This window comes from Pan troglodytes, chromosome 8 (assembly GCF_028858775.2).
Source record: "Pan troglodytes isolate AG18354 chromosome 8, NHGRI_mPanTro3-v2.0_pri, whole genome shotgun sequence".
Classification (NCBI taxonomy): domain Eukaryota; kingdom Metazoa; phylum Chordata; class Mammalia; order Primates; family Hominidae; genus Pan; species Pan troglodytes.
The window spans coordinates 143,420,487-143,446,768 of record NC_072406.2 but is presented as its reverse complement, the minus strand read 5'-3'; the positions used below and the strand labels follow the sequence as shown (position 1 = coordinate 143,446,768).

The following is a 26,282-nucleotide window of genomic DNA, read 5'->3' as shown; positions in this document are numbered from 1 at the left end:
CAAATTGCTGTCCAGAGCTGGCCAGACTAAGCTTCCACCATCCATATAAAATGGCACCTACAAAATACTTCTTAGATACCACATTTATTTGGGAAACTGAGGAGTCTTTTAAAAGAAAAAATGTTTTACTGAAAAGGCAGAGGAAGAAGCAAACTTTCAGATGTGTCCATTGATGTCAGAAAAGATGCCTGATTCCAAGCTTGCAGTCTGACTTCTCTCAAGGAGCGACCCACGCTGAGCTGGGTGTGGGTGTCTCTCCTGCAGCAGCTGGTCTGGTGACCGGCCACTCCCTGCAGGGCCCAGCTGAGCCTGTTGCCCTCTGGAAACCTCTCCACCCTCTCCCTGCAGGGCCCAGCTGAGCCTGGTGTCCTCTGGAAACCTCTCCACCCTCTCCCCGCAGGGCCCAGCTGAGCCTGGTGTCCTCTGGAAACCTCTCTCCACCCTGGCCCACAGCTGCCCCTTCTTCCAAACCACCCCCCCACTTTTTTATGTGGCACTCCTGGGCCTTCACCGGTTTCTGCTCCAAATCACTGAGGGCTGTTCATGGTCACTTCTGATTAGGTACTTAACACACTGGCACCAGGGACAAGCGGTTTCTCTTTAAGGCACCCGGGTCCTGGCTCGTCCCCTGGTGACTGTAAGCCTTGCAGCTCACTGAGTATCACACGGCCGTGTGTGTGCACTGGTTGCATGGCAGCATTTGACTGATGGAGAACTCATCAGAAGCATTTGTTCTGCGGACGGTGGCACATACTGTGGGCCTCCATTAAAGAGGGGTAGCGCCCCCCTCACCTGTTTTCTGGGGCTGATATCTTGCGGTAGCGAGATGGGCATCTGTCACCCATGGCCCTGGTCGTCCCCTTGCTGACCCTCTGCATCCCTTTTCCGCAGGTGGCTGCCATAACAGCCTTAAGCCGACCAGCAGCCCCACCATTGCCATCGCCACCGCCGCCGCCGCTGCCATGGTCTCCGTGGACCCTGAGAACCTCCGGGGCCCATCCCCCTCCAGCGTGCAGCCGCGCCACTTCCTGACCTTGGCACCCATCAAAATACCCCTCCGGACGTCCCCCTTCTCAGGTAGGCTCGGAGCGCCGTCCCGACGCCTGGTGCTGCCTTAGCGAGCGCACGGAGGCTTCCTGGTTAGATGCCCCTGGCCTGGGCCCAGGCGCTGTGGCACCTGAAGCCCGGCTCCGGTTGAGGGAAACATTCAGCTGGCGCCGTTTGGGCTTTGCTTGACTTCAGACCCTGCAAATCGACCCGACTCCGCTGAGCCACCTTGTCAGGTCCACCCTGGCACTTCCTGCTGTAAAGCCAAGGTGAAAGCTTCTGTTTGAGGAAATGAGACTTCTCTTTACTAACTGGAATTTAGGGGGAGTCATGCATGCGTCTGGGAGTGCAAGCACCCCAGGAAGTTGTGATTTTCTTGCGCGGGACGTGCAGGCTGGCGTGCTGGAGTGGAGCCTGGTGAGTGAGCGCAGAGCCAAGCCGCGTGCTGCTCCCCCCAGGCAGTCCACTTGGCATGCCTTCTGGCCCTGGGCTGGACACAGGGGCTGGGGTCCCACCCACTGTGACAGCTTGGAGTACCAGAGGCTTGGGCCGCCACAAATGCATTTGAGCTCATTAGTGCAGTAGACAGTGCTCCCTTTCTGAGATGTCCTCAGGGCAGGGGCTGGGAGGGTGGCCATTCTGGTGTCCTGAGAGGTGTGAGATGCATTGATGAGGCACTTAGGGTAGATGGGAGGTCCTGGGTCCCATCTGCAGCTCTATTGTCTCTGCGTGTTCACAGGCATGCGTGTCCATCCATTAACTGTAACCTGCACGCTTCGTGACCCAGACATCCTTGTGAAATGCCTGTTTCTTCAAACTTAGCAACAGCACCATTAATTTGAAATGACAGTACCAACTCCCAGGAACTGAGGATTTACTCTTTTATTTTGGTTTTAGTTCTTCATGTGAGATGGTAAAACTTGAAGAGAAATTCCATGGAAGATTGTATTAATATCATTAATTGCTAGATTATCAGTAGCAGGAAATGTATCACTAGACTGTGATAGACACACACACACATAAATATATACCTACTACTTTATGGTAGAAAGACAAACAGCCTAGTTCCATGACTTTCCAATTTTTGGAGTGTTTGCAGTTTGTTGACTTTGTTGCTAGTAAATCTATTGTGGTCTTTTTCAACAATGGACCTTTGGCGTTCACTATTTCTATGCTGGTTTGATGAATTAGTTGATAAGTCGGATATTGTATTCTCAAGATCCAAATCGTATTTCTATTTCAGCATGTCAGTGAACATGCATTTAGGGTGTGATGGAGAAAATAAAACACATGGATAATCTCGGTGTGGAGCATAAATTACAGCTGTGTCAAGAATTTGGTTAAACCTACCAGTCCATTGACATGTATTAGGGGTGACTTACTGTTTTCAGAGGAAAATTAATCTTAGAACCAAAAGCTGTGTACCTCAGGGGCAGCTTCACTTTCCATATCTCTGACATGATTTATAAGGTGACATAACAATTAGGCATCCTCTCTTGTTTGCCTTTTATAAGGTTCCATGATCAAATTTGCTATAATGCGTGTTCAGTTAGAACGAGGCCAGCACCAACGTTATCTGTCCTGTAGATAACTGGAAAAATGGATTGACAGGAAGATGAAAGGGGCGTTACTCAGAAGATAGCTCCTAAAATTGCCTTCCCGTTGCTGGAATTGATCCATCCGACCTGGAAACCCCGCCCATAGGACAGGATGCAGGTTGAAGTTGAAATACCATCAGGAGGCTGGGTCTGGACCGGTGATGAGCAGGTCTGAGCTGTGAGCAGCGTGGCCCAACCCAGGCTTCATGGGTGGGTGTGGTGCTGCCAGGGGCGCCCCTGGTGAGGGCTCCATTGGGAGGTGGGACTGCCTGGCAGTGCTGCCCTGGCGGCCTCCTCTGGACTCGGGGGCAAGGCTCTCATGCCCATGAAGAAAACCATCCTAACATGTCCCTGGGGTACTTTTCGAAAACCAAGACTTGACGGAGATGGGATAGAGAGCTGGCCTATCTGCGCCATTCGGGCTGTTTTCTAAACCATCGCAAGAGGCCCACAGGACGATGGGAGCAAGGCGTTGTCTCTGCTGATGGGCGGTCTCAGCGAATGCCCAGGCAGCCCCCTAGGAAATTTCTGATACCCCTTAAAATAGATGAACTGGGCAGGGGCAGGACAAGGATGAGCTATCCCATGGAGGGGTGGGTAGAGGGAGTGGCCCCGGCCTGGCGGAGAGGAAATAGAAGGACATCAATGCAAAGCAGGTGCTGATGGACTCAGAAGAACACAGCTCACTCCAAAGTTTGCTCTATATTCAAACTGATTTTATAAAAGGATGTGACCTTTAATTTATCTACAGAAGAATAATCCTGTTTTTATTTGGAAGATAAGTCCCACTTTATATAAATGAGCTTGACTGTTTTACTTACATCCTGGACTTTGATATAAAAGTCAGTAACCTCAGAGCTCCACGTGGTTTAGCTTAATGGTCCCCAACTGGAGACAATTCTGCAACCCAGAGGGTGTTTGGCAGTGTGACTATCCATGTGTTTTGGTTGTCATGACCTGAGGGTTGCTACTGGGATCTGGTGGGTAGAAGCCAGGGAAGATGCCATAATCCTACAACCCCCAGGCAGCCCCCATGGTAGAGAATCATCTGGCCCAAAGTATAGGTAGTGGCTCTGTGGAGAAACCTGGGTTTGTATTATTAGAACTCTGCTTAAGGCACTGTGAAAACCTGTCTGGATACCCGGCTAAGCTCATCTGGGAGAGTTAACGTGGCACTACCCTGACCCTGAAGGAGCAGGCTCTGTGTTGGAAAGAGTCCACAGTCATAAAGATTGTGCTGAATTCGGTGCCTTGCACTAGATTTAGCTTACCTAAGATGCCACATAATACTTAAAGAGCCCGTGACCAGGTCCAGATTCAGCCGTGAACCGGGCTTCTCTTTCAGAGTGGTGTCAGCATGGGCAGGAAGGCTGGTCCCTGCTGCCCTCCCAGGGGATGGGGTGTCCTTTGTGTCCGTTGGCCTCTGCTTCACGGGGATCTGTTTATCAGGCTGGCCCCTCCCAGGCAGTGGGTCTCCAGCAGAGGTTGCATCTTTCCATCCCCGCCCTGCCTGCACCCAACACAGCAATTCCCCTGACTCCAGGGACAGCGCTCCCTTCTGAGTGTTGATAGGCCGGGCAGAGCCTGCTCCTGTTCCACTTACTCACAGAACTTTTTTTTTTTTTTCTCTCTCTCTCTTTCTTTCTTTCTTTCCTTCCTTCCTTCCTTCTTTCTTTCCCTCCCTCCCTCCCTCCCTCCCTTCCTTCCTTCCATTCCTTCCTTCTTTGTCTTTCTCTCTTTCTTTCTCTCTTTCTTTTTCTTGAGATGGAGTCTCGATCTGTCGCCCAGGCTGGAGTGCAGTGGTGCGGTCTCGGCTCATTGCAACCTCTGCCTCCTGGGTTCAAGTGATTCTCCTGCCTCAGTCTCCCCTGTAGCTACGATTACAGGTGCACACCCCCATGCCCAGGTAATTTTTGTATTTTTAGTAGAGACAGGGTTTCACCATGTTGGCCAGGCTGGTCTCGAACTCCTGACCTCATGATCCGCCCACCTCCGCCTCCCCAAGTGCTGGGATTAGAGGCGTGAGTCACTGTGCTCAGCCAAAGTGATTCTTCTTTTAAGAAAGACAGCATTTATTTTTAAAATTTGGCCCACCATGACTGAAGTATCCAGGCCAGAAGAGTGAAATATGAGTGAGTACTTTCGGTCTCTGGTAGAGCAGGTAACTACCAAACAGATATTAAAAAGGGCCATCTGCCTGGGAAGCCATTTGCCACCTGTTCTTTGCTTCCAGAACTGTTTAATGGTTTAAATTTAACATTTTGTCCTGCCACAGAACAGCTGGGAAGTGACTATTTTTTTGTTCTATCAGTAACTTACCAGCCAAGCTACATAACAAGTCAGAAAGTCTCCAAGCCAGAATTCTACCACGCAGCCTTTCATGTGGCTGTCGGCTTTCCTCATTAGCAAAATCTGCAGATGCTGAAGCAGGTTCTATAACAACAGTAATTCAGACATTTGGGAATAAGGTCTTTTTTTTAAATCATCCGGGAATTGTTTCCTCCTCCACTATCATCAAAAATGTCATAATACATATTAACATTTTAAAGATTTTCAGAGACAAAAATACTGTAACAACATAATTGCTTATACCTCAAGATTCCTGAAACTCATCTGGCGTGTGTGGGAAACACGTGTTCATTTCTAATGGAGGATTGAGTTACCTCTAGTGGAACACTTACTGGATTTAAACCAACAAACCAACAAACCCCTTTTGTGGAGTTTGTTACGCATGATAAGTGAATTCTTACTGAGAATGCAACTACAAGTATCTGAGCTGGCATTATTACATATAGTCGTATAAGGTGCAGACTTTCCCACTGTTGGGCTCGAAAGAGGAGAGCTGCTTTCACAGGGAAATCATTCCTATGAGCAAGGTCTGGCTCACTCGTCTAGAAAACGATGCTCCTGGGACCTCGCGTTCTTTCTGAGCTGCTCCGTTCCCTGTGCCTACCCTGAGAATCACCCTGACTTTAACTACGTTAGCCGTTAGCCATCTCCACCGTTAGCTCCAATTCACCCTCTCTTTGAAGAGAAAGTGTGGAAATATATCATGCACGCCACAGCGTGCCTAAGGTTGTGTCCAGTGTAGAGAATACTAATACAATAGACACCCAGTGCCTCCCTCCGAGCCTGAGAAACGTGATGTTCCCAGTACCCCAGCCTCACCTCCTGCTCACCCCAGAGGTCACTGCTCCCCTGAAGATGTGCCAATTATTCCTTTGCTATTTTTAAAAATATATGTTTACCATATGCATATGCATTATCTCTAGACAATATATTGCATACTTTAGTTTTTGTTAATTTCACATACATGTTGACATAGTTTGCGCATTCTTCTGCAATGGCCTTTTCACTCAGATATATGCTTTCTTTAAAGTCGTCCCTGCTGGTATGTGCAGTGGTGGTACCATCTTGTTCACTTTTGTGCAGCATTTGTTTGTGTGAAGTCATATAACACCTTGTCCCCTCTGCCAGTGGGGAATGTTTCCTGCCACCTGAAAGGTCAGACTCAGTTGTCCCTTCCTTCCTGCTGGAAGCACTATCTTCTCAGGACTCTCTGAAGCCACACCCTGCTGGTGTTCCGCCCGGGGCATCTCTGCACAGATCTCTGGAGCCTGGTCCCTCCTCTCCCGCAGTGTTCCATGGATAAGAATGAGGCCGTCTCCAGCCCAGCCTCTGCCTCCTCCTGGAGCTCTAGGTTGACGGATGCAACCACCTCCACTTTCCAATGAACCCTCAAGCCTCACCGCTCTATAAGGAAGTGTTGATGTCCCAACCCACGCTTCTCTTTATGGAAATCAAAACAAAAACACTTGTTTCTCCTGTGGTCTTTCAAGTAAACTTTTTCACCCCCTGCCACAAAGACTCTCCAGTTCAGTACGTTGCCCCGGGTCTGCCCAGGAGTTCGTGCCTCACACCAGAGGTCGTCCTGATGCCTCCTTTTGCCTGATGCCTCCTCTCCAGCCCCTCGGCACTGCCGTCCTCCTCCCAACCCACACCGAGTCCTCCTCTCTTTGCCCACCTTCCTGGTCCAAACCAAGATCTGTGGACTGAGGCTCTCGCAAGTACTTCTGTTTCCACTCTGCCCTATTTTCTGCAGAGGAGCCGGAGTTCACTTCTCAAGGACCTTTGTCAGGCCAAGTCTGCCCTTGCTTACAGCCCCCAAGGAGCCAGGCGCAGGGGCACCACCTGTAGTTCCAGTTACCCCGGAGGCTGCGGCTGGAAGATCCCTTGAGCTTGGGAATTGGAGTCCAGCCTAGGCAACATAGTGAGATCCCATCTCTAAAAATAAATAAGTAAATAAAAATAAATAAATAAATCAATACTTACTATATATATATATTTAAATCCAGTGATTGCCTGCTATGGAGGTTAGAACAAATCCCAACTCCTCTGGAGTCTGGGGTCACTGTCTGTGTGACCCACCTGCACCCTTACTTCCTGAGCAGCCCTCCATTTGTCCCCCAGGCCTGATGGTGCCTTCCCAGTCTGTGAGGCCAGGGCTGCCCCAGGGCCTTCACACGGCCAGCCCCTCTGCCTGGACGCTCTCCTCCACCCCCTGGTGTCTCATGTGGCTGGTGGTTCCCCCACTGTTCAGGCCTCAGCTCCAGCACGTGGCCTGAGTCCTCCCATCCTGAAGTGGCCCCTGGAACGAACTCCTTCTCCTCATTGTTGCTTTTGCTTTTCAGCATTTATCATCGCCGGCAATTCTCTTCGGTGTCAATTCCTGGCCTATCTTCTCTCCCCCACTGGCATGTCACACCCTCAGGGGCAGGGTCCTCCCATATCTATTCACCACTGAGGCCCTGGTGCCAGGAACAATTCTTGGGACAAAGTTACCTCTCGTTGACTCTTTGCTGAATGAACAGCATCCAGCCACACCTGTGCACTGTGGTTAGGACCCTCTTCAATGATGCTCTGGGGTGTTGGTCGACAGTTCTTTGTGTTCTCTATGAGATGGTGCAGAGATGGCTGCCCTACTCCGCAGATGTTCATCCCACACCCACCCAGCCCAATCCTAACAAACAGACAAACACAGTCAGGAAGCGTTCAGCACGGTGAATGCCGCAACACCCAGCCGCTGAATATGCTGGTCAGCTCAGCATTAACCGGAATCTCTGATGGGAAGCTCAGGCAGAGAGTGAGGTGATCGTGCCCCAGTCACCACAATCTTTAGGGATTCGAATTTCCCAGAATCCAAAATTTTCAAGCTGAAGGGCCTGTGGACTCTGGGCAACTGATTCCATTACTTAAAGCTGGGGGGCAGGGTCGAAGGCCACTGAAGACCAGTTTACCTAAATCCCAGTACAAGTGAGGGGCAGAGTGAGGGTGGGACTCAGCAATCCTTTTCCAAGGATTTTCCCAGGATGTCGTTCTTCTACACCATTGTCAGTCCCACCCACCAGCTGTAATTCCTGTCCGTCTACAGAGCCACCGTGCTAAAATCAATCACCCAGTGGCTGCGATGGTGGCCGGGCTCCTGGTGCTGAAGGGACACTCTGGGTCCGCCTGGCAGGCACAGGCCAAGAGCCCATGAGAGGCTGGATGCCTACTGTGCTGAGGACCCTCAGGGACAGTCTGTGACCGGCCCAGCAGGGAAGGCGCTACGGCCTCAATCAGGCACATGGCGGTACGTGCTGCCATCCCCGGGGGTCCCTGAGGTCTTCAAGCAGGGACCAGATTTAGAAGTGTGCCTGGAAGGAGGGTGGGGAGATAGTTGGTCTGCAGACAGATCAGGGAGGAAGGAGTCACCCATGGCTGCTTTAATGAAAACATCGTGCAGGGAGGCTGGTCACTGTGCAGATCATGTTGCTGTAGCCACAGACAGGACATGTCATAGTGTACTCACTGCAACAGGAGCAGCAGCTGCTTCCCGGGACAGGCCACTTTATTTAATTTGTGATAACAGCACTGTTGGAAATAGTATCCATGGTGGGTGGCTGTCAGAAGTGGGGAGAGTGACATGTGTTTCAGGACTCGGTAGAGGAGGCGGTCCCTGATGGGCGCTCGTTGGAGACGGCTGGTCTGCAGCTCACACTGGAGAGTCTTCCGGTCCCAGCACTCAAATAGACCCGTTTGGTGCATGAATGAGATCCGTGCCCTAGGGGAGGACAGCCTGTGTTCAGGAGCATCCAGGGGTCTCGGTGGGAGAAAGCTGACATTCAGGCCTGTGTTCCATCCAGGGGTCTGGGTGGGAGAAAGCTGACATGCAGGCCTGTGTTTCCCAGGGGTCTGGGTGGGAGAAAGCTGACATGCAGGCCTGTGTTTCCATCCAGGGGTCTCGGTGGGAGAAAGCTGACATGCAGGCTTGTGTTTCCATCCAGGGGTCGGGGTGGGAGAAAGCTGACATGCAGGCCTGTGTTTCCCAGGGGTCTGGGTGGGAGAAAGCTGACATGCAGGCCTGTGTTTCCATCCAGGGGTCTGGGTGGGAGAAAGCTGACATGCAGGCTTGTGTTTCCCAGGGGTCTGGGTGGGAGAAAGCTGACATTCAGGCCTGTGTTTCCCAGGGGTCGGGGTGGGAGAAAGCTGACATGCAGGCCTGTGTTTCCCAGGGGTCTGGGTGGGAGAAAGCTGACATGCAGGCTTGTGTTTCCCAGGGGTCTGGGTGGGAGAAAGCTGACATTCAGGCCTGTGTTTCCCAGGGGTCGGGGTGGGAGAAAGCTGACATGCAGGCCTGTGTTTCCCAGGGGTCGGGGTGGGAGAAAGCTGACATGCAGTCCCGTGTTCCATCCAGGGGTCTCGGTGGGAGAAAGCTGACATGCAGGCCTGTGTTCCATCCAGGGGTCTCGGTGGGAGAAAGCTGACATTCAGGCCTGTGTTTCCCAGGGGTCTGGGTGGGAGAAAGCTGACATGCAGGCCTGTGTTTCCCAGGGGTCTGGGTGGGAGAAAGCTGACATGCAGGCCTGTGTTTCCATCCAGGGGTCTGGGTGGGAGAAAGCTGACATGCAGGCCTGTGTTTCCCAGGGGTCTGGGTGGGAGAAAGCTGACATGCAGGCCTGTGTTTCCATCCAGGGGTCTGGGTGGGAGAAAGCTGACATGCAGGCCCGTGTTTCCATCCAGGGGTCTCGGTGGGAGAAAGCTGACATGCAGGCCCGTGTTTCCATCCAGGGGTCGGGGTGGGAGAAAGCTGACATGCAGGCCTGTGTTTCCCAGGGGTCTGGGTGGGAGAAAGCTGACATGCAGGCCTGTGTTCCATCCAGGGGTCTGGGTGGGAGAAAGCTGACATGCAGGCCTGTGTTTCCCAGGGGTCTGGGTGGGAGAAAGCTGACATTTTGCTGTCCATACTTAAACTCTAGAGACCACGTGGCAGTTGCTCTGAACGAACATCCCTAAAGCAACATTGGTGCTTCAGAGTAGCTCCAGCTGTGGACAACCGTGTGGCAGGTCCTCAGTTACACGTAGTATTACCATGTGAGTCAGCCATTGAAATCAGGGTCTCAAACAGATATCTGTGCACCCATGTTCATAGCAGCATTATTCATTTTTCCACAAGTGGTGGAAGTGATCCGATCGTCCATTGATGGGTGCATAGATAAAGAAAATGTGGCATATCTATATAGTGAAATATTATTCAGTCTTAAAAAAGCAGGAATTGCTGGCACCTGCTGCAGCATGGAAGAACCTTGAGGACACGATGGTCAGTGAAACAAGCCTATAGGATTCCACTTATCCGAGGTCCCCCATCGGATTCACAGGGACAGATAGTAGAAGGGTGGTTGCCAGGGACTAGGGGAAGGGGAACAGAAAGTCATTGTTGAACCAGGACAGTTTCTGTTTGGGAAGGTAAAATAGTTCGGAGTGTGGATGGTGGTGACGGCTGGCATTAAGTACTGCCAATGTGTTTAATGCCACTGAACTGTATATTTCAAGATGGTTGAGACAGTAAATTTCATGTTATGTATATTTTACCACAATAAAAACAATAAGAAAAGGAGGCGTGTTCTCATATGCACATGAATGAAGTTTATTTGAGGGAGCTTGGAGAGGGTCAGAAGAACAGCATTAAGTAAGAAACAGTGAAAACCTCTTCCTGCTTATACCCTTCATGGTGCCTTCCATTTCTGCGTTTCCTCTGATCAGCTCTGCTAATGGCCTTTCCAGCGACCGGATTTCTGGCCACATCAGCAGTCTGGAACACGGTAGAAGCTGAGGTGTGAAAAGGAAAGGAGGCCCGGCAGCTTGGGTGAGGGTGGCTGGTGCAAAGGGCATGTGCTGTCCTGGAGGTGGCTGGCAGACTGGGTGGGATCTGCAGAGAGCAGGAGAGAGCAGGGCCTGGGGGCTGGCCTGAGGTCTGTGACTGCAAGGATTCGCAATGAAGGAAGCAGCAGAGGGAGAGGGGCTGTTCTGAGCTGGGCTGGGAGGAGGGGCGGGGGGGAGGGGGCAGAGAGTCAGGACTGGCTCCCAGCACAGGCAGGTAGCCCAGTGAGCTGGGGTTGCTGGCCTGGGCAGAAGGGCTTGGGAGTGGTCAGGGCCACGGCAGAGCTCCAGGGGAACGAAGAGGTGGCAGTGTGGAATCTGACCCCTCTGCTGTCATTGTGTTTCCTGGAATTTCTCAGTGTCTTGAAAGGGGCACCATACAGCAAAGATGAGTGGGTTCTCTGAGATGGACCCACGGTCTGAGAGCGTGATGATGTTCCGACAAGCCGGAGAATTTGGCTGGGCCCCAACTCTCCCAGGCATGAGCCATCTAGAAGCACAGGTGGAAAGCGGAGCCCAGTGTCGGTGGAGAAATGAGAGAGCTGCAGAGGGAAGGACTTTATGTGTCTGGCACGTCCTATGTCACATGGAGCCGTGAGAAAGAGGAATGTGGCTTGGGAGACCACCCAGCTAAGGAGACCCCATGTGTCAAATGCTCTGCGGGCAGCTGAAAGTTTAGTCAGTGTTGATGACCAGAAGGCTGAGTGAGCTCATAGCAGGCAGAACTTCTCACTCCCTAAGAAGTCAACTAACAGGGCGCTGGGCTCCCGGGCTAGGAGGAAGAGAGACTAAGAGGGTGCTTTAGGGCAGGCCCCGGGCAGGCACTGCTGTCCACCATTTCACTGTCCCATCCCTGCTGTGGCTCAAGACTGGCTCCACTCACATCTAGGCAAGCGATGAGTGACGGCCAGGACTCGGTTCACAACCCATGTGTGTCTCCTCAGGATTCCCTGCGTTCGTGGAATGAGATTCCCCAACTAGGATATACCGGCCACCGTTCCCTGTGGAGGGTCTGATGCTATTGAAATGATTAGCGCTGACTTAGAACCCCGAGGAAAGAAGTGGAGAAGCATAAATAAGAAAAGGAAAATAAAGAAGTGGAGAAGCATAAATAAGAAAAGGAAAATAGCCCACGATCCCTCCACCTCATGTGAACATCTGCAAACCTCTCAAAGGCTCCCGCTCGGCGTGTGAGTGACAGATTAGCCTGCGTCTGTGACTCCTCATCTCGCAGGAAGCACTAGCAATCTCATTTTACTTTTTCAAGATTATGACCCTCCAGGCCACTTGCAGAAACCCCAGCCAGTCTCAGTGTCTGGTGATTCTCCTTGACAGCCTCTGGGAGGATCTGCAGGGGAGCGAGGTGGGCTCTGCCAGCCCCTGTCAGGCGTGCACACCGCATGCAGTTTCATGTGAGTCAGCTGGGCTCCTGCCTGGTCTGTGATACCTCCTTGGTGCCCCATGACTCAAATCGTGCGGCTTTATTCCTCCAGGGTGTCCCTGGCTGCCCCGAACAGTGTTTGCTCTTGCGTTCTTTCTGAATGCTGGGGCAGGTGTGTGCTCCTTTCTGGGAGCAGAGCTGTTTGCTGGGAGGAGACAGTGTTTGAATTATTCTGTGAACAAGCAGAGAGTGCTGCTTTCTCTCCCCAGGTTCTTATTTGCCAGGCGGAATGCTTTTGTTTTCCTGCAACGATTTGAAAAGGAGGGGAGCACAGCCTTGGCTGCTCAGGTTAAGCAAGCCAGTAATGTGTGAGCCAGCGAGTGTGGCCGTCGTACCCATGGAGCTCCCAGCCAGGTAGAACCAGGAGCGGGAGAGTGGATATGGGATTCCAGTTTAGACTGGCGATATATATTTTGAAAGTTTGCACAAGTAGAAAGAAAGCTTACTTCTGAGGCTTTCAAAAATGAACGAAATTTATAATAATTACAACAAAAAAGAAAGAAAGAAACATGCTACTGGGCTGCAAGGACCCCAGTGTGTGTTTGCCATGGCTGGCGACGGCCACTGTCCTCCAGGGACTCAGGGATGCTGCTTTAAACAGCTGCTGGGGACCCGGGTAGAGCCACTGTCAGGGCTGTGAAAGCCCCTACGCTGGGGTAGCCGGGTGGAGCCATTGTCAGGGCTGTGGAAGCCCCTACGCTGGGGTAGCCGGGTGGAGCCACTGTCAGGGCTGTGGAAGCCCCTACGCTGGGGACCCGGGTGGAGCCACTGCCAGGACCGTGGAAGCCCCTACGCTGGGGTAGCCGGGTGGAGCCATTGTCAGGGCTGTGGAAGCCCCTACGCTGGGGTAGCCGGGTGGAGCCATTGTCAGGGCTGTGGAAGCCCCTATGCTGGGGACCCGGGTGGAGCCATTGTCAGGGCTGTGAAAGCCCCTATGCTGGGGACCCGGGTGGAGCCATTGTCAGGGCTGTGAAAGCCCCTACGCTGGGGTAGCCGGGTGGAGCCATTGTCAGGGCTGTGGAAGCCCCTACGCTGGGGTAGCCGGGTGGAGCCACTGTCAGGGCTGTGGAAGCCCCTACGCTGGGGACCCGGGTGGAGCCACTGCCAGGACCGTGGAAGCCCCTATGCTGGGGTAGCCGGGTGGAGCCATTGTCAGGGCTGTGGAAGCCCCTACGCTGGGGTAGCCGGGTGGAGCCATTGTCAGGGCTGTGGAAGCCCCTATGCTGGGGACCCGGGTGGAGCCATTGTCAGGGCTGTGAAAGCCCCTATGCTGGGGACCCGGGTGGAGCCATTGTCAGGGCTGTGAAAGCCCCTACGCTGGGGTAGCCGGGTGGAGCCACTGTCAGGGCTGTGGAAGCCCCTACGCTGGGGTAGCCGGGTGGAGCCATTGTCAGGGCTGTGGAAGCCCCTATGCTGGGGTAGCCGGGTGGAGCCATTGTCAGGGCTGTGGAAGCCCCTACGCTGGGGTAGCCGGGTGGAGCCATTGTCAGGGCTGTGGAAGCCCCTACGCTGGGGTAGCCGGGTGGAGCCATTGTCAGGGCTGTGGAAGCCCCTACGCTGGGGTAGCCGGGTGGAGCCATTGTCAGGGCTGTGGAAGCCCCTACGCTGGGGTAGCCGGGTGGAGCCATTGTCAGGGCTGTGGAAGCCCCTATGCTGGGGACCCGGGTGGAGCCACTGCCAGGGCCGTGGAAGCCCCTATGCTGGGTAGCCGGGTGGCTTTCCAGAGCCTGCTGTATCCCCTTTATTTTTCTTCAACAGTGATATTGCCTCTGCTAAGAAGGCAGGAACAATCACTTATATCTGCTTAAGACAATGGAGTGTAGCACAATGCAAAGAGTAAACCTGAGCTTTTGTAAATAAATCATTTTGTCCCAGCCCCCACCTGATGAATCAGTCAGCCGCCCCACTTTCGCTGAGTCCCTGCTGGATTCCCAGCATCAGGCTGGGTTCTGGCTGTTTACAAGTGAGCGCGAGAGGGAACCTTTTCCCTTAGGAGGATTCAGTGCCCCAAGTCAGAGGCATCGCCTCTGCACCAGGTCAGCTCCATCCCATCCTGCCTCTCCCTGGGGCAGCTGGTCCTGCCGAGGGCTGGCCTAGGGCACCATTCCAGGGATGGGCATGACCTGGAGGGCTGGGCACCCCCAGTCAGAAGCCGACTCTGAGACAAAGACTGGATGCGAGCACCGGTTGGGGGGACTGTGATGGGAGCAGAAGGAGCCTCTGCCGGCTGTGACACCCCATGGCACTGGGGCTCAGCTCTGCCGGAGACTTGGGCAGAAAGCCTAGTGCATGTTCAGAGTGTCCCACTCAAGGAGCAAAGCTATGTTTTTCCCAGTGACTCTCAGCTGCATGTGTTTGAGGGCAGCACGGGGGCTCTCATTCCCTGTGTTCCTGCCTGTCCCGAACTAGGCTAAGATGGCCCTCCAGCCACACACAGCCCAAGGCAGAGATAGTCTAAGGGGTCACAGGAAGAGTCCATTGGCCTGCGTGGGGGAGGCAAGGCTACGGGAAGGTACTGGGCACCAGGTGTGGCTGACGGGTGGAGTGTGGCCCTCCGAGCCAAGGAGGGCAGAGAGAGAGAGAGATCAGCCTGGTGTGCTTTGTGGCTTAACCTCTCTCAAGTTCATAATTAATACGGCCTCAGTGCTAGGGACATGGAGACCTTTCTGTCATTTGTCCTGTCTCTGACATTTCCTGCCAAGGCCTGGGTCCAGTCCTGGGTGGCATCTGTGTCGTGTGTGTGTGAGTCGTGTGTGTGTGTGTCCTGTGGGTGTGTGGGTGTGAGTTTATCAGTGTGTGTGAGTCATGTGTGTGTGAGTTGTGTGTGAGAGAGTTGTGTGTATGTGTGTGAGTCATGGTGTGTGGGTGTGTTTACCAGCGTATGTGTGTGTCGTGTGTGTGTGAATTTACCAGTGTGTGTATCATGTGTGTGCATGTGTGTGCGTATGAGTCGTGTGTATGTCGTGTGTGTGTGTGCATGTGTGTGTGCACGTATGAGTCATGTGAGTATGTGGGTGTGAACTTAGTGTGTGTGTGAGTTTACCTGTGTGTGTGAGTGTATGCATGTGTGTGTGTGTGCACCTGAGTCATGTGGGTATGTGGGTGTGAATTTAGTGTGTGTATGTGAGTTTACCTGTGTGTGAGTCGTGTGTATGCATGTGTGTGTGCGTGTGTGCACCTGAGTCACATGGGCGTGTCGGTGTGAATTTACAGTGTTTGTGAGTGAGTGATCTGATTGAGGCCATGGCAGGAGGCAGGGGAGAGGTGGTGCTGCTGGTGGTGGGGAGGGAGAGAGAGCCTTGTTTGAGAATCAGGTTTGAGAATCATTTGGAAAAGGGTAAATGGACCAGATGTGTGAATTGATCAAGGATGGACGATGGGGACAGAGAAGGGAAAGCTCATCTCCTCTAAAATCTCTTGGGTGTGCTGCCACCATCGAGGGTGGTTATTCATCCAGGGTTCTTTTCACCACATGTGTTCTATCTTGTCCTTCTCCCCATCTGATAACTCCTCTGCCACAAAAGCCTTATCTCACATTCATAAGCCCCAGGGGCTCGACCAGGGGTGGGTCTTGCCGGAGTTCAAGAATCATTTGGTTCTTGACTGAGGACACTTAAGGAAGGAGCTCCTGGGGACAGAATAGGAATTAAACCCAGCCTGGGGCTGGTAGGTGATGCTGATCTATATATGCGTGTTTCAGAATGTGATAATGGTTGCAAGGAAGGCGAGGATGTAATTTGCTGTGGCGAGTGTGTAACACTTGAATGTCTAATATTCAATTTATAGGAATTAATAGAAACTAATATACACATGCAAGCCACTTTGTGTCTGCCCAGCACAGGGTACCTTTGAGTAGGCACAGCGTGGGCAACCACCTCCAGTGAAAATGTGCCCGTCGCTGTGTGTGGTGTGGATGTGTGCCTATGTGTGTAATTCAGTTTACTTTCCTGTTTTGGGATGGCACTGTGGCACCTGGGCTGGGTGGCTGCTGAACGAGCTGGCATACTTCCCTCCCTACACATCTCACCCCACCAGCTTGGGAATCTGTTGTGCCGCAGCTCCAGGGTCGTGGGTGAGAGGGCGCCTGCTATTTGGTTTGAACTCTGAGTCTCATAGTCCTGTCCGCTGAGTGTGCGGCCCCCACCTCTATGCTCCTGGCAGGGGGATGCCTTGTGGGGGTGTGTGGCTGGGAGGCCGTCTCACTTCTGGGGATAGCCCAGCCTCAAGGCTGGAAGGTGGCTGCCCAATTCCTCCTCTTTGGACCAAGCTCCTTTGGTACGGACTTCTGCCGCATCCCTGAGTGATCCCGGAGTTCTGGCTCAGGCAGGCACCCACCGCGGGAGGAGGAGCTCCCTGTGGGGTGGGGTGGGGCAGGGGAGGGAGAGGAGGAGATTCACAAGCCCCTAACTTGTCCTCTGTTTTTTGCCGTCCTTCTCCAACTGGGAAATGCCTCCTCTCACCATAACTTTCCGCATCCTTGTGGAGACTGTAGTGTGCTGTCCCAGTCATGTGGGGCCTGCCCTGCCCACCTCCCAGCGTCCATCACTGGGTCCCACCTGGCCTGGCCAGCAGACCCCTCCCAGTCCAGCATGGCCGCCCTCTCCAGCACACACCTGCCCCTCTTCTCTCCTCGCTCAGCACTTCCTGAGCCTCTTGGCCCCCAGCCTTCCTTCATGGTGCTCGCCATGCTTCTGGCCAACAATTGCTCATCCTCCAGCACTCAGCTCGTGCCACCCCCAAAAAGCCTCACTGAGTGCAGCCACCCCTCTGCCACTGTCATGCACGAGGTGCCATCTCCCTGCTAGGCTTTGAGCCACACAGCCAGGCTGAGGTGCAATCCCCCCTCCAGCCAGGGGATGGGCCCTGTACCCAGGAGGTGCCCAACCAAGGCTGTGGCTCTCGTGAACCCAGCAGGGCTGGTTCTCTGTGTCTCACCAGAGCCTCAGTGTTTCCAGAAGACCCGGCACTTGGGGGGCTCTCGGCCTCTGTTTACCCCGTCATTCCCATCAACTCAGCAAGGGCCCTGGACCTTGCTCCCTGGCGCTGCCTGCTTTGGGAACTCTTCCCACCTACACTCCCATCCACCTGAGGCCTCTGCCACCCAGGCCCTTGCAGGACTCCTGGCCAGCCCTTCCATGAGGCCCTGCAGCCCACCCCACAGAGCTCTGATACAAAGGCCCCGTGCGCACTTCCCACCCACTGCACCCCTCCCGCCAACTCCGAACTCGACCAGCTCTTTATGAGGATGATACACTAACCTGTACCGAGGAGCAGTGGCAGGAGCCCCTCGGGAAGGTCCCTGCCTGTTCTGGGCTGTCGCCACTGAAGGTTACCAGAGAGCCACATGTGGCGGTAGCCTGTGGGCAGGACACGTGGTTTCCCAGGGAGGACCGTGAGCTGCGGGCTTGGTCATATTTCCTGTCGCTGCCCCCGGAGAGCAGCCCCCTCGTTTTGGGTGGAAATGCAGAAGGCTAGAGGGAGGGAAGCCCTCTTCAAGGGAAGTGACTGTGGGCTTTTAGGAAGCTAATGTCGACTTCAACTTCTCAGTTTTTTTTTTTTAATTATTATTTTAAACCAATTAACAAGCTATGATGTTGGCTGTTATTCCCAAAAATAATTTATCATAAACAAACTCAGAGAATCCCAAAGAGGTAGGCCTGGCCACGCTGCCTGGTGGATTAAATGCTGTAATTATCATTGCTCCTGCAGGCTCCTTTCATCTCACTCTTTAATTAGGTTTTGCTGACACTTTTTCTGGTGTGTGCTGGGGTCACAGTGCCCTGCTCTGCTCACTGGTGGCAGCAGTACCAATGAAACCTTTCAGGAGCTCAAAAGATCCCACCAGGCTCCCATCAGCCAAGATCTGTGGCCGGGGGCACGGTAGCAAGCCAATTTCTTGGGTGGAGCTGGGCTTTGTCCAGGTGCCTTCCAGCAGCTGAGGGGCTCCCCCACTGCCCTGTGCCCAGCACACTCCCACCCAGTCCCCCTGCAGCATCTGCCTCTGTTACTGATGCTCTTCCTGTTCTCCAGTGTCCTGGGCAGGAAGACACCTGGCCCTGCCTGTGCTCATGGACATGGGATTTCACAGTTCCCTGCCCATCTAGGGGGTGGTGGCATGGAGACTCTAGGCAGCTGCTGATGTCTTCTCTCCCTGGGGGACACCTGGGCCCACTAGTCCATGGCACTGTTGAAAGTGCGCAGGTGACTTCGTCCACAGGTAAAACTCTTTCACCCTGGGCCAGGATTTCAATGGCTGTGAGCTCTGGAAGCCCTCCCCAGTTGGCCATCCTAACCAGACCCTCCCCAGGGAGTTCCACGGCACCCTGGGCGTTGCTGAGACCAAAGTCCTGGCCATGGCTGGAAGGGGCTACCACAGGGAGTGAGAGCTCACTGCCGTGTACTCTGGAGACAAACTCTAACTGTCCCCTCCACCTCAACCATGGGGGCATCATACTTCTTGCAGTTTCTTCCAGCGCACCTTAAAGAATCTTAGCCAGCTGCTGAGAGGCCCCTCCCCACCTACTCCCAAAGCACTCCCACTCTGCATGTTCCACTCTCCCAGGGCTGCCTGTTCTGAACGTAAACCTCCCTCTCCCCTGGATGAACTCCCTGAACCCCCGGATGAAAGCACGTGCCTGTTCCATGTGGGTGCACCTGAGACTTCTGCTCCTGGCATTTCTCATGCTTCACGGTCACACTTTTTCATAATTATTTTTACTCATGTGCCTGTACCCATGGAGGGAGATGGCTGGTGATGAGCGAGGGCCTCCTGCCCCAGGACCCCGGGCCTCCACCCCACGGGCAGCCTCTTCCGATCGATGCAACTTTTATTTTATGTCTTGCGTTTTTGCGAGTTAACTTTTCCTTTATAATTACACAGCTGATATCTTGATCTCTGGGTGTGTCCATTTTAGACAATGGCTGTTGACATCTTGTGAAAGAGGAAGACAGTTTTCGTTGTCTGTTGCTGCACAGCCGAAACCTTAGCTTTTGTGGGACAGCAAACCATCCCCAAATAGAGAGCTTCTGAATAATGGCTGTTTATGTAGCTCACGATTTTGTGAATCTCCAATTTGAGCTGGGCTCAGTTGGACAGTTCTTGGGCTTTTCTCAGCGACCTATCTCATGATTTTGTTATTTCGAGCCCAGCTCAAATTGCTGACCCACAAGTCACGAGCTAATAATGTGTCCCTTGTGCATCAGGTCATCTGCCATTTTGCCTGGTGGCTGACTGGCTGAAGATGGTTGTCACTTACATGCGTCTTGGTGAACAGAGGGTGTCTGGTCACGTGCCTCTCACATCAGGACCATGTTTCTCACATCAAGGTTGCAGGGTTGGTTTTAGGAACGACAGAGAGGACAGCCCCAGTGTGCATGTATATTATTTGTTTGTTCGTTTTTGAGACAGAGTCTCACTCTTGCCCAGTCTGGAGTGCTGGAGTGCAGTGGCGCAATCTTGGCTCACTGCAACCTCTGCCTCCCGGGTTCAAGCCACCCAAATAGCCGGGATTACAGGTGCATACCACTACAGCCAGCTAATTTCTGTATTTTTAGTAGAGACGGGGTTTGCAACGTTGGCTAGGCTGGTCTCCAACTCCTGACCTCAAGTGATCCACCCACCTCGGCCTCCCAGAATGCTGGGATTGCAGGTGTGAGCCCTCACGCCTGGCCATGCCTGCAGTTTTTAAGCCTCTGCTTATGTAACATTCACTCCTGTCTCACTGGCCAGTGCAGGTCCATGGTGAAGTCCAGGGTCAGCGTGGGAGGGACACTCACAGGGTGTGAGTGTGGAGAGGCAGGAGCGAGTTGGCGATTGTAATTATCGTGCAGGCGAACCAAAATCTTGCACAGCCCCACACAATGGTATTTTCTAACTTTAGATATTCAGAACTAACTATTCTTTAAATAAATCGTAATGTAAATAGAACACTTAAGCCCCTCATTCTTCTTCAATAACATGATGAGTTTCACAAAATGGTGACCTTCTTTTTTATAACACATGGAGATTGACGTCCCTATTTCTTCAACTTTCTGAGTCCTAACTTCTGTCAGTTAACACGTTTCCCTTTCTGTTTTCAAGGGTGTTCATAATTATATTCGCTTTTACAGGGACCACCAGATTTTCTAGTTTTGTTCCTAGACTGATCCTACAGGTTAATGAGTCAATAAATAAACACACAGACACAGGTGCAGCATCCTCATCCAGAAGGCTCCAGTGAGCTTCTCTTCTGAGCATCCTGCTGTCACTCAAAAAGTCAGACTTTGGAGTATTTTGGAATGCAGATTTTCAGCCTAGAGATGGTCAACCAGTATGTATTTCTGCACATATTTCAAAACTGGAAAAAAACCCTGAAATCTGAAACGCTTCTGGTTGCAAGCATTTCCTATAAGGGATACTCACTGTGTAGGTTTTCAATAGTATAATTAAGTAGATGTTGTTCCATTGAAAGTTGCTGGTGCCGTGATCTAATATCAGAGTGAAATCCGCGCCTTGACCACTCTCTGAGTGCTCCCAGTCATGCCACTCTGTCGTTTGCCCAAAGATTAGATGGCGACTTTCTCATGCACTTCTGCTTGTTTGTCCAGCCAGTCCCCATTTTCTTTCTCTTACACATTGCCAAGATGTTTTTCACATTCTTCACTGTACTTTTCTATTCTATTTCTCGTCTTTTTTCCCTGGAGGCCCCTCACTCCTCACAGCATCCATATTCTAGATGTCTATACTCTCAGCAGCTCCTCCCGGGGGCTGCAACGCTGGAACTTCGTGCCATTACTCTGCTGGCTGGGAGCCACGTTCCCCGAATGTATTATCTCCACCTTTCCCAGTTCACAATCACACTTGCTGGAGCACAGCCAAAAACAACCTCCTAATAAAAGTATTCCAGATCCCTTCAGTGTTGAAAATTCTGTTCTTGCCCTTCAAACTTGATTGATAGGTTGCCAAGTTGTACAATGTTACTTTGAATTGTTTTCCCTCAACATGTTAAAGGAATTGCTCTACTACCTTTTAAAATCTGACCCTACCATGAGAGAGACTCACTGAGTTTGTGTTACTGTACAGGTGACTTGTGTTTTCTTTCTGTAGAAATGCTGCGGTAATTGTGACCGTTTTATCTCGGATGTTCAGTGATTTTCTAATGACATCTAGACATTTTAAAATATTAATTCTGTGGAAACCTCCATGGGCATTTTCAACCCAAAGATGCATATGTATACACATATGCACACAGAGACATACCTGCTGTTAATACGTGTTCTATATTATGTTTTTATATTACCCTATCCACTGTGTTATAGCATGTTCTATATTATGTTTTTATATTGCACTATCCACTGTGTTCATGCATGTCCTCTCTTATGTTTTTATATTGCACTATCCACTGTGTTCATGCATGTCCTCTCTTATGTTTTTATATTGCGCTATCCTCTGTGTTCATGCATGTCCTCTCTTATGTTTTTATATTGCACTGTCCACTGCGTTCATGCATGTCCTCTCTTATGTTTTTATATTGCGCTATCCCCTGTGTTCATGTCGTGTATGTACGATGCGTTGCATGTCACGCAGCATGTCACAGGTGCTTCCTCCTCCTCCGCCTGCACTTAGTTCCTGGAGCTCCTGTCCACAGGTTCCCGGGCGTCAGGAGTCATCCCTCCCTGTCTCTTATTCTTTTCTCTCCTGTGTTTGCCTCTTTGACTTTTTCCTACATTCTGGTAGACTTCCTTAACTTTGTTTTCTAAATCTATTGACATTTTGAAAACCTCCTCCACCTCCTAGTTTTCCTGTGTTCCCCACCCCCAGCCTCGTGTTCTCCACCGCCCTCCACCCATTCTGCGTGCGGGCGGCTCCTCCACTCTCCGGATCCACACTGTCCTGTTTCATCGCCATTTCTGTGCGGTGCCCTGAGTTCTCTGCTCCATCTCCGGGGTGAGCTCTTCTCTCTGATGATCTCAGTCTTCCGCTCTTGCTGCGATGTCTTCTCACTGCCGCCTCATAGACCCTGGCCGTGCTTTCCCGGTGAAGGAGGAGGCCTGGGAGCTGGTTTGGCCCCCTTCTGCCCTGGATGAGTCTCTTGGGATTGAGCCAAAGGCCCTGATGCCGCTGCAGCCCCTCGCAGGGGACCTGCACGCCGGTTTCTCCACCTCTCCTATCTCATAATCAGCTCCCTCTGGGTCTCACCATCTAGAAGCCCGTGTTTCTCTCTCATCTGTGAGAGGCGCCCCTCCGCGCCCCCTCCTTCCCCTTCTCACTTTTCCTGGATCCATAATTCAGGAGGAGACTCAGACAGGATGGACGCCGACTCAGTCACCTTCCCTGGGATTGTGAAGGACCAGGCTGTGCCGTATTTTTAGAAAACGCGTGGCTCAGTCTGTCCGCAAGACCGTAAACCCTGTGTGGGTGCTGTCCCGTCTCCAGCACCTCGAGCAGGCCCGGCCTTCGGGACAGACGCTCACTCACTCACTCATTCATTAGTTCCTCAGATACTCACTGGGTGCTTCTGGCGTTCCAGGGATTGTGGTTGGTGCTTTGGATGGTCAGATTATAAAAGAGCCCCAAATCCCTGCTCTCAGGAAACTTATGGGGTGCAAGAGGAGACAGATCATAAAATAAAGCAGCTCCATAGCGTACCCAATACATGCATGCATGAACGAATGAACGGGGAAGGGTCAGGGTGGGAGGGACCACTCTGAGTTCCTGGGTGGATAACGCAGTGGCTGGCCACATGGCATGGACCCTGCCTTTGGGGATCTGACGCTCAGCTGCCAAGCGCCTGCTCCACACACATTTAATGCCCAGAACTGGGCATGAAAAGGACAACATCAGGCTCAGAGTACACATTCCTGCACAGAATGGAAGCCAGCGGGGATGACTAGGGACCACTGTCCTCCCAGGGATGGTCATCATAAGGGAGGGGTCGTATCCCACCACAGGGACCAGCACAGTCAGCGGGGTCCAGGGAGAAGGGCTTCTTCACCAAGCCCAGATGGCCCATTTCCTGAAACCATGGGGTGTGTGCCTGAACAAGCAGATAGAAAGTACCCCACAGACAAAAGTGGCTCCCCAGAAGGACCACTCTCCTCTGCATTCTGAGATGCAGTAGGAAGACACCGCACCCTTTCTAGGGGCTGTAGTAAGATAATGCATGCTTTCTAGGGGCCATGAGGCAGCCTGGGAGGGTCTTGGCTCTGACCAGAGGCTGAGCGGGTGTCTGCACGCTGGGAAAAGGATACGATCCCCTTTATGCGGGAGCCTGAGCCGAAGGCCAAGTGGCGAGATTTCCATACCACCGGAAGCAATCTATCGCGGGTGTAGCCAGCATCTGAGGCCCTCACGGCCAATCCTGTAAAAGCCCCTCTGTCTGCACTGCCCTGTGGGCCCCTCCTCACCTCTGACTCTGGTACGATGGATGTCTGAGGGCCGATGCGTCTGAGAGTCCCTGCAAACACACACCTGGAGCGTGCAGCGTGGTGTTGAGATGTCTGATTGTTACCAAACTTGTTTTCATTATTTGACCACTTGTCAAAATCTGTAAAAAGCTTTCTTTGAGGTAATAAATAAATAAGCAGATAACAAGGGAACATATTCTTTTTTTGACATGCCTTTATTTTTAGGAGATAAGATATATGCTGACTTTTCATTCTCATTCTTATTCATGGCATCGCTGTCAACCTCTTCTGCAGCAGGCTCTTTTCTATCTGTTTATCTTTGGTTCTCATATCAGCAAACAATTTATGGGTGGTTGTTTATTTTTTTAAATGTGCATTAGAGGCTGCATTCAAGCAAAGGTGTGGAATTACACCTGGGAAAGGAGACTGCAGGTCTGCCTTTTGCTGCTGGGTGCCGGTGCAAGGCTGGGTCCCAGGCCCAGCTCTGGGCTTCCTTACACCCAGCTGGCTGGGCTTCAGCAGCCTCAAATGGGCTGTCTCTTGGGAACAGCACTCGGCTTGGTTTGCAGCTGATGAAAATGCACACGTGCTACTTGGGGCTTTGGCTTTTATGTTCTCGGAGTTTAAGTCCATGTCAGGCAGGGAGGCAGGGAGGCAGGAGAGCAGCAGGCACACCACCCACTGCATGGGGACGTTGGCATGGACCAGGCTTTGCCCTGGACACCTATGACCAGGACAGATCCCCCTCTGCACAGTGTACCTTTTCCCAGCACTGCCAGGCAGAGAAAATGCCTGAGCGCCGAGTCAAAGCTGCGGCCCAGCCTCTTCTTCCCCTTCAGCCCTGCCCGCGTGATGGGCAAGTGGCTTGGACCATTTGGCAACAGGACCAGGTCCCATTTCCAGCCCGAGACCATCAGCACTTCCAGAACAATCTTTGCCAGGGCTGCACATGGAAGGGCGACTTCCTGTTTCACAAAGAACCGCAGCAAGCTTGAACAAGCACCAGAGATAATGAACATGGAGGAAGGTTCCTAATAGGAAAGCACATAACTTCCAGGAGCCGTTCCCTCAGGGGAGGCTTTGCCCGTTGCTTCCTTGTGTCCGCTTGTGAAATAAAGCCGGTCCCTGCTTGCTGGGGCGGCCCCTGGCCCCAGTGCTGCCTTGAGTGTGGGCAGCCCTGCAGCTGGCTGGCTCCGTGGGGAGACCCCCGCCCTGCGTGTTACACCCCTTCTGAGGGCTGACCTCCTCCGTCAGGACTTCTTTTTGGTGGAAGCTTCGTATCTTCTGCAAATTGTCTCCAAATATTATCCCCGGGGGAACGACCATCACTATGTGTACTCCAGTGTGGATTCCTTAACGAGATGGCTGCCCAACGGAACAGCACGTGGGGGCCGTTTCCTGAGATCCTGCCGGAGCGGACCCAGCTCTGTGGGCCTTTCCAGACTGCAGATCTAGGGGATGAACTGTGGGCCTTTCCAGACTGCAGATCTAGGGGATGAACAGGGGCGGGGTCTAGCAGGTGGAGAGGCCAGGCTGTGAGGTGGAAGATAACTGGGCAGGCCCTGATGTCACGGAGGGTTCCTTGAGTTTTCAAAACACAAAAGAGTATTTTGTTGAAAAGACGGCCATTGATTGTACCACACGTCAGTTAGGGATGCTCCACATTAGGGCTCTGCGGGGAGAAAGGTTGTTTAAAATACTCCAACTCAAAAATCAGTGAAACACCGAAGCAAGGAGCACACAAGTAATGAGCATACGCCCGCCAACTCTCAGTCAATGTGATCAAAGAGCACGAAGACTTGCAACCCATTAGGTGTTACCGGGTTCAAGGCCCTTGCTGCCTGCAAGGAAGTATTTAGGAGAGAAGCGATTGGACTGGCTGAACCATGGAGTTGACATTTTCCACCCCGCCGATGCCTGGACTAGCTTCTCAAGCCGAGAGGTGCAGAGGGTGTTCAACGTGGAGATCACATTTTGCCTCCTAGGAACGTCTTCCTTTTGGAAATCATTAACACTCTTTTAATATACTGTAAAAAATGATGACATTGTATGTGAGTATCTGAAATTTTATCGAATCTGATACAATGCAACTGAATTATTAAACTAGCAGTGCACTAATGCATCCTCATTGCTTCGTTTATCTCCTCCACTCACTTCAGTAAACACTCATGCCTACTGAGTCCCAGGAACTGTTTTTGGTAAGTGGAAAATCTTGAGAAACAAAAATCTCTGAGGTGGTGCAGCTGCACCCTAGTAGGAGAAGCACATGCCGAGCATGAGGTCTGTGAGTTGCCTGTGGTGTGGTGGAAAGTGACCAGCGTGGGAAGTGGACAGAGCAGGGGAGGGAGGGGAGCTCAGGCTGGAGGGAGCTGGCACTCAGGGTCTCCATGTGGGCTCTCAGAAGATGACCTTCTGGGCAAAGCTTGGAGGGTGAGGGGTTTTGCTAAGTGGGCCTCTGGGGAAGAATATACCAGCAGAGGGAATGGCCCACAGAAAGCCTCCGTCAGGAGTGAGCCTGACATGTTCACAGGCCAGCAAGGAGAGGAGGGGCAGCGGCAGGGCATGGGGTGAGGCGGAGGGCAGAGCTGGGTTGCCTAGGGATTCCTAGGACT

General features: G+C 52.4%; 1 protein-coding gene across 1 annotated transcript in view; it reads left to right on the top strand.

Annotated features, from left to right (window-relative positions):
- TCERG1L (transcription elongation regulator 1 like) overlaps positions 1–26,282 on the top strand; it is a 221,439-nt gene that overhangs the window by 49,651 nt on the left and 145,506 nt on the right. The window contains exon 4 of the mRNA XM_508114.8: positions 892–1,077. Within this exon, the coding sequence (XP_508114.6) occupies positions 892–1,077 (186 nt within the window). The remainder of the gene's footprint in view (positions 1–891; positions 1,078–26,282) is intronic.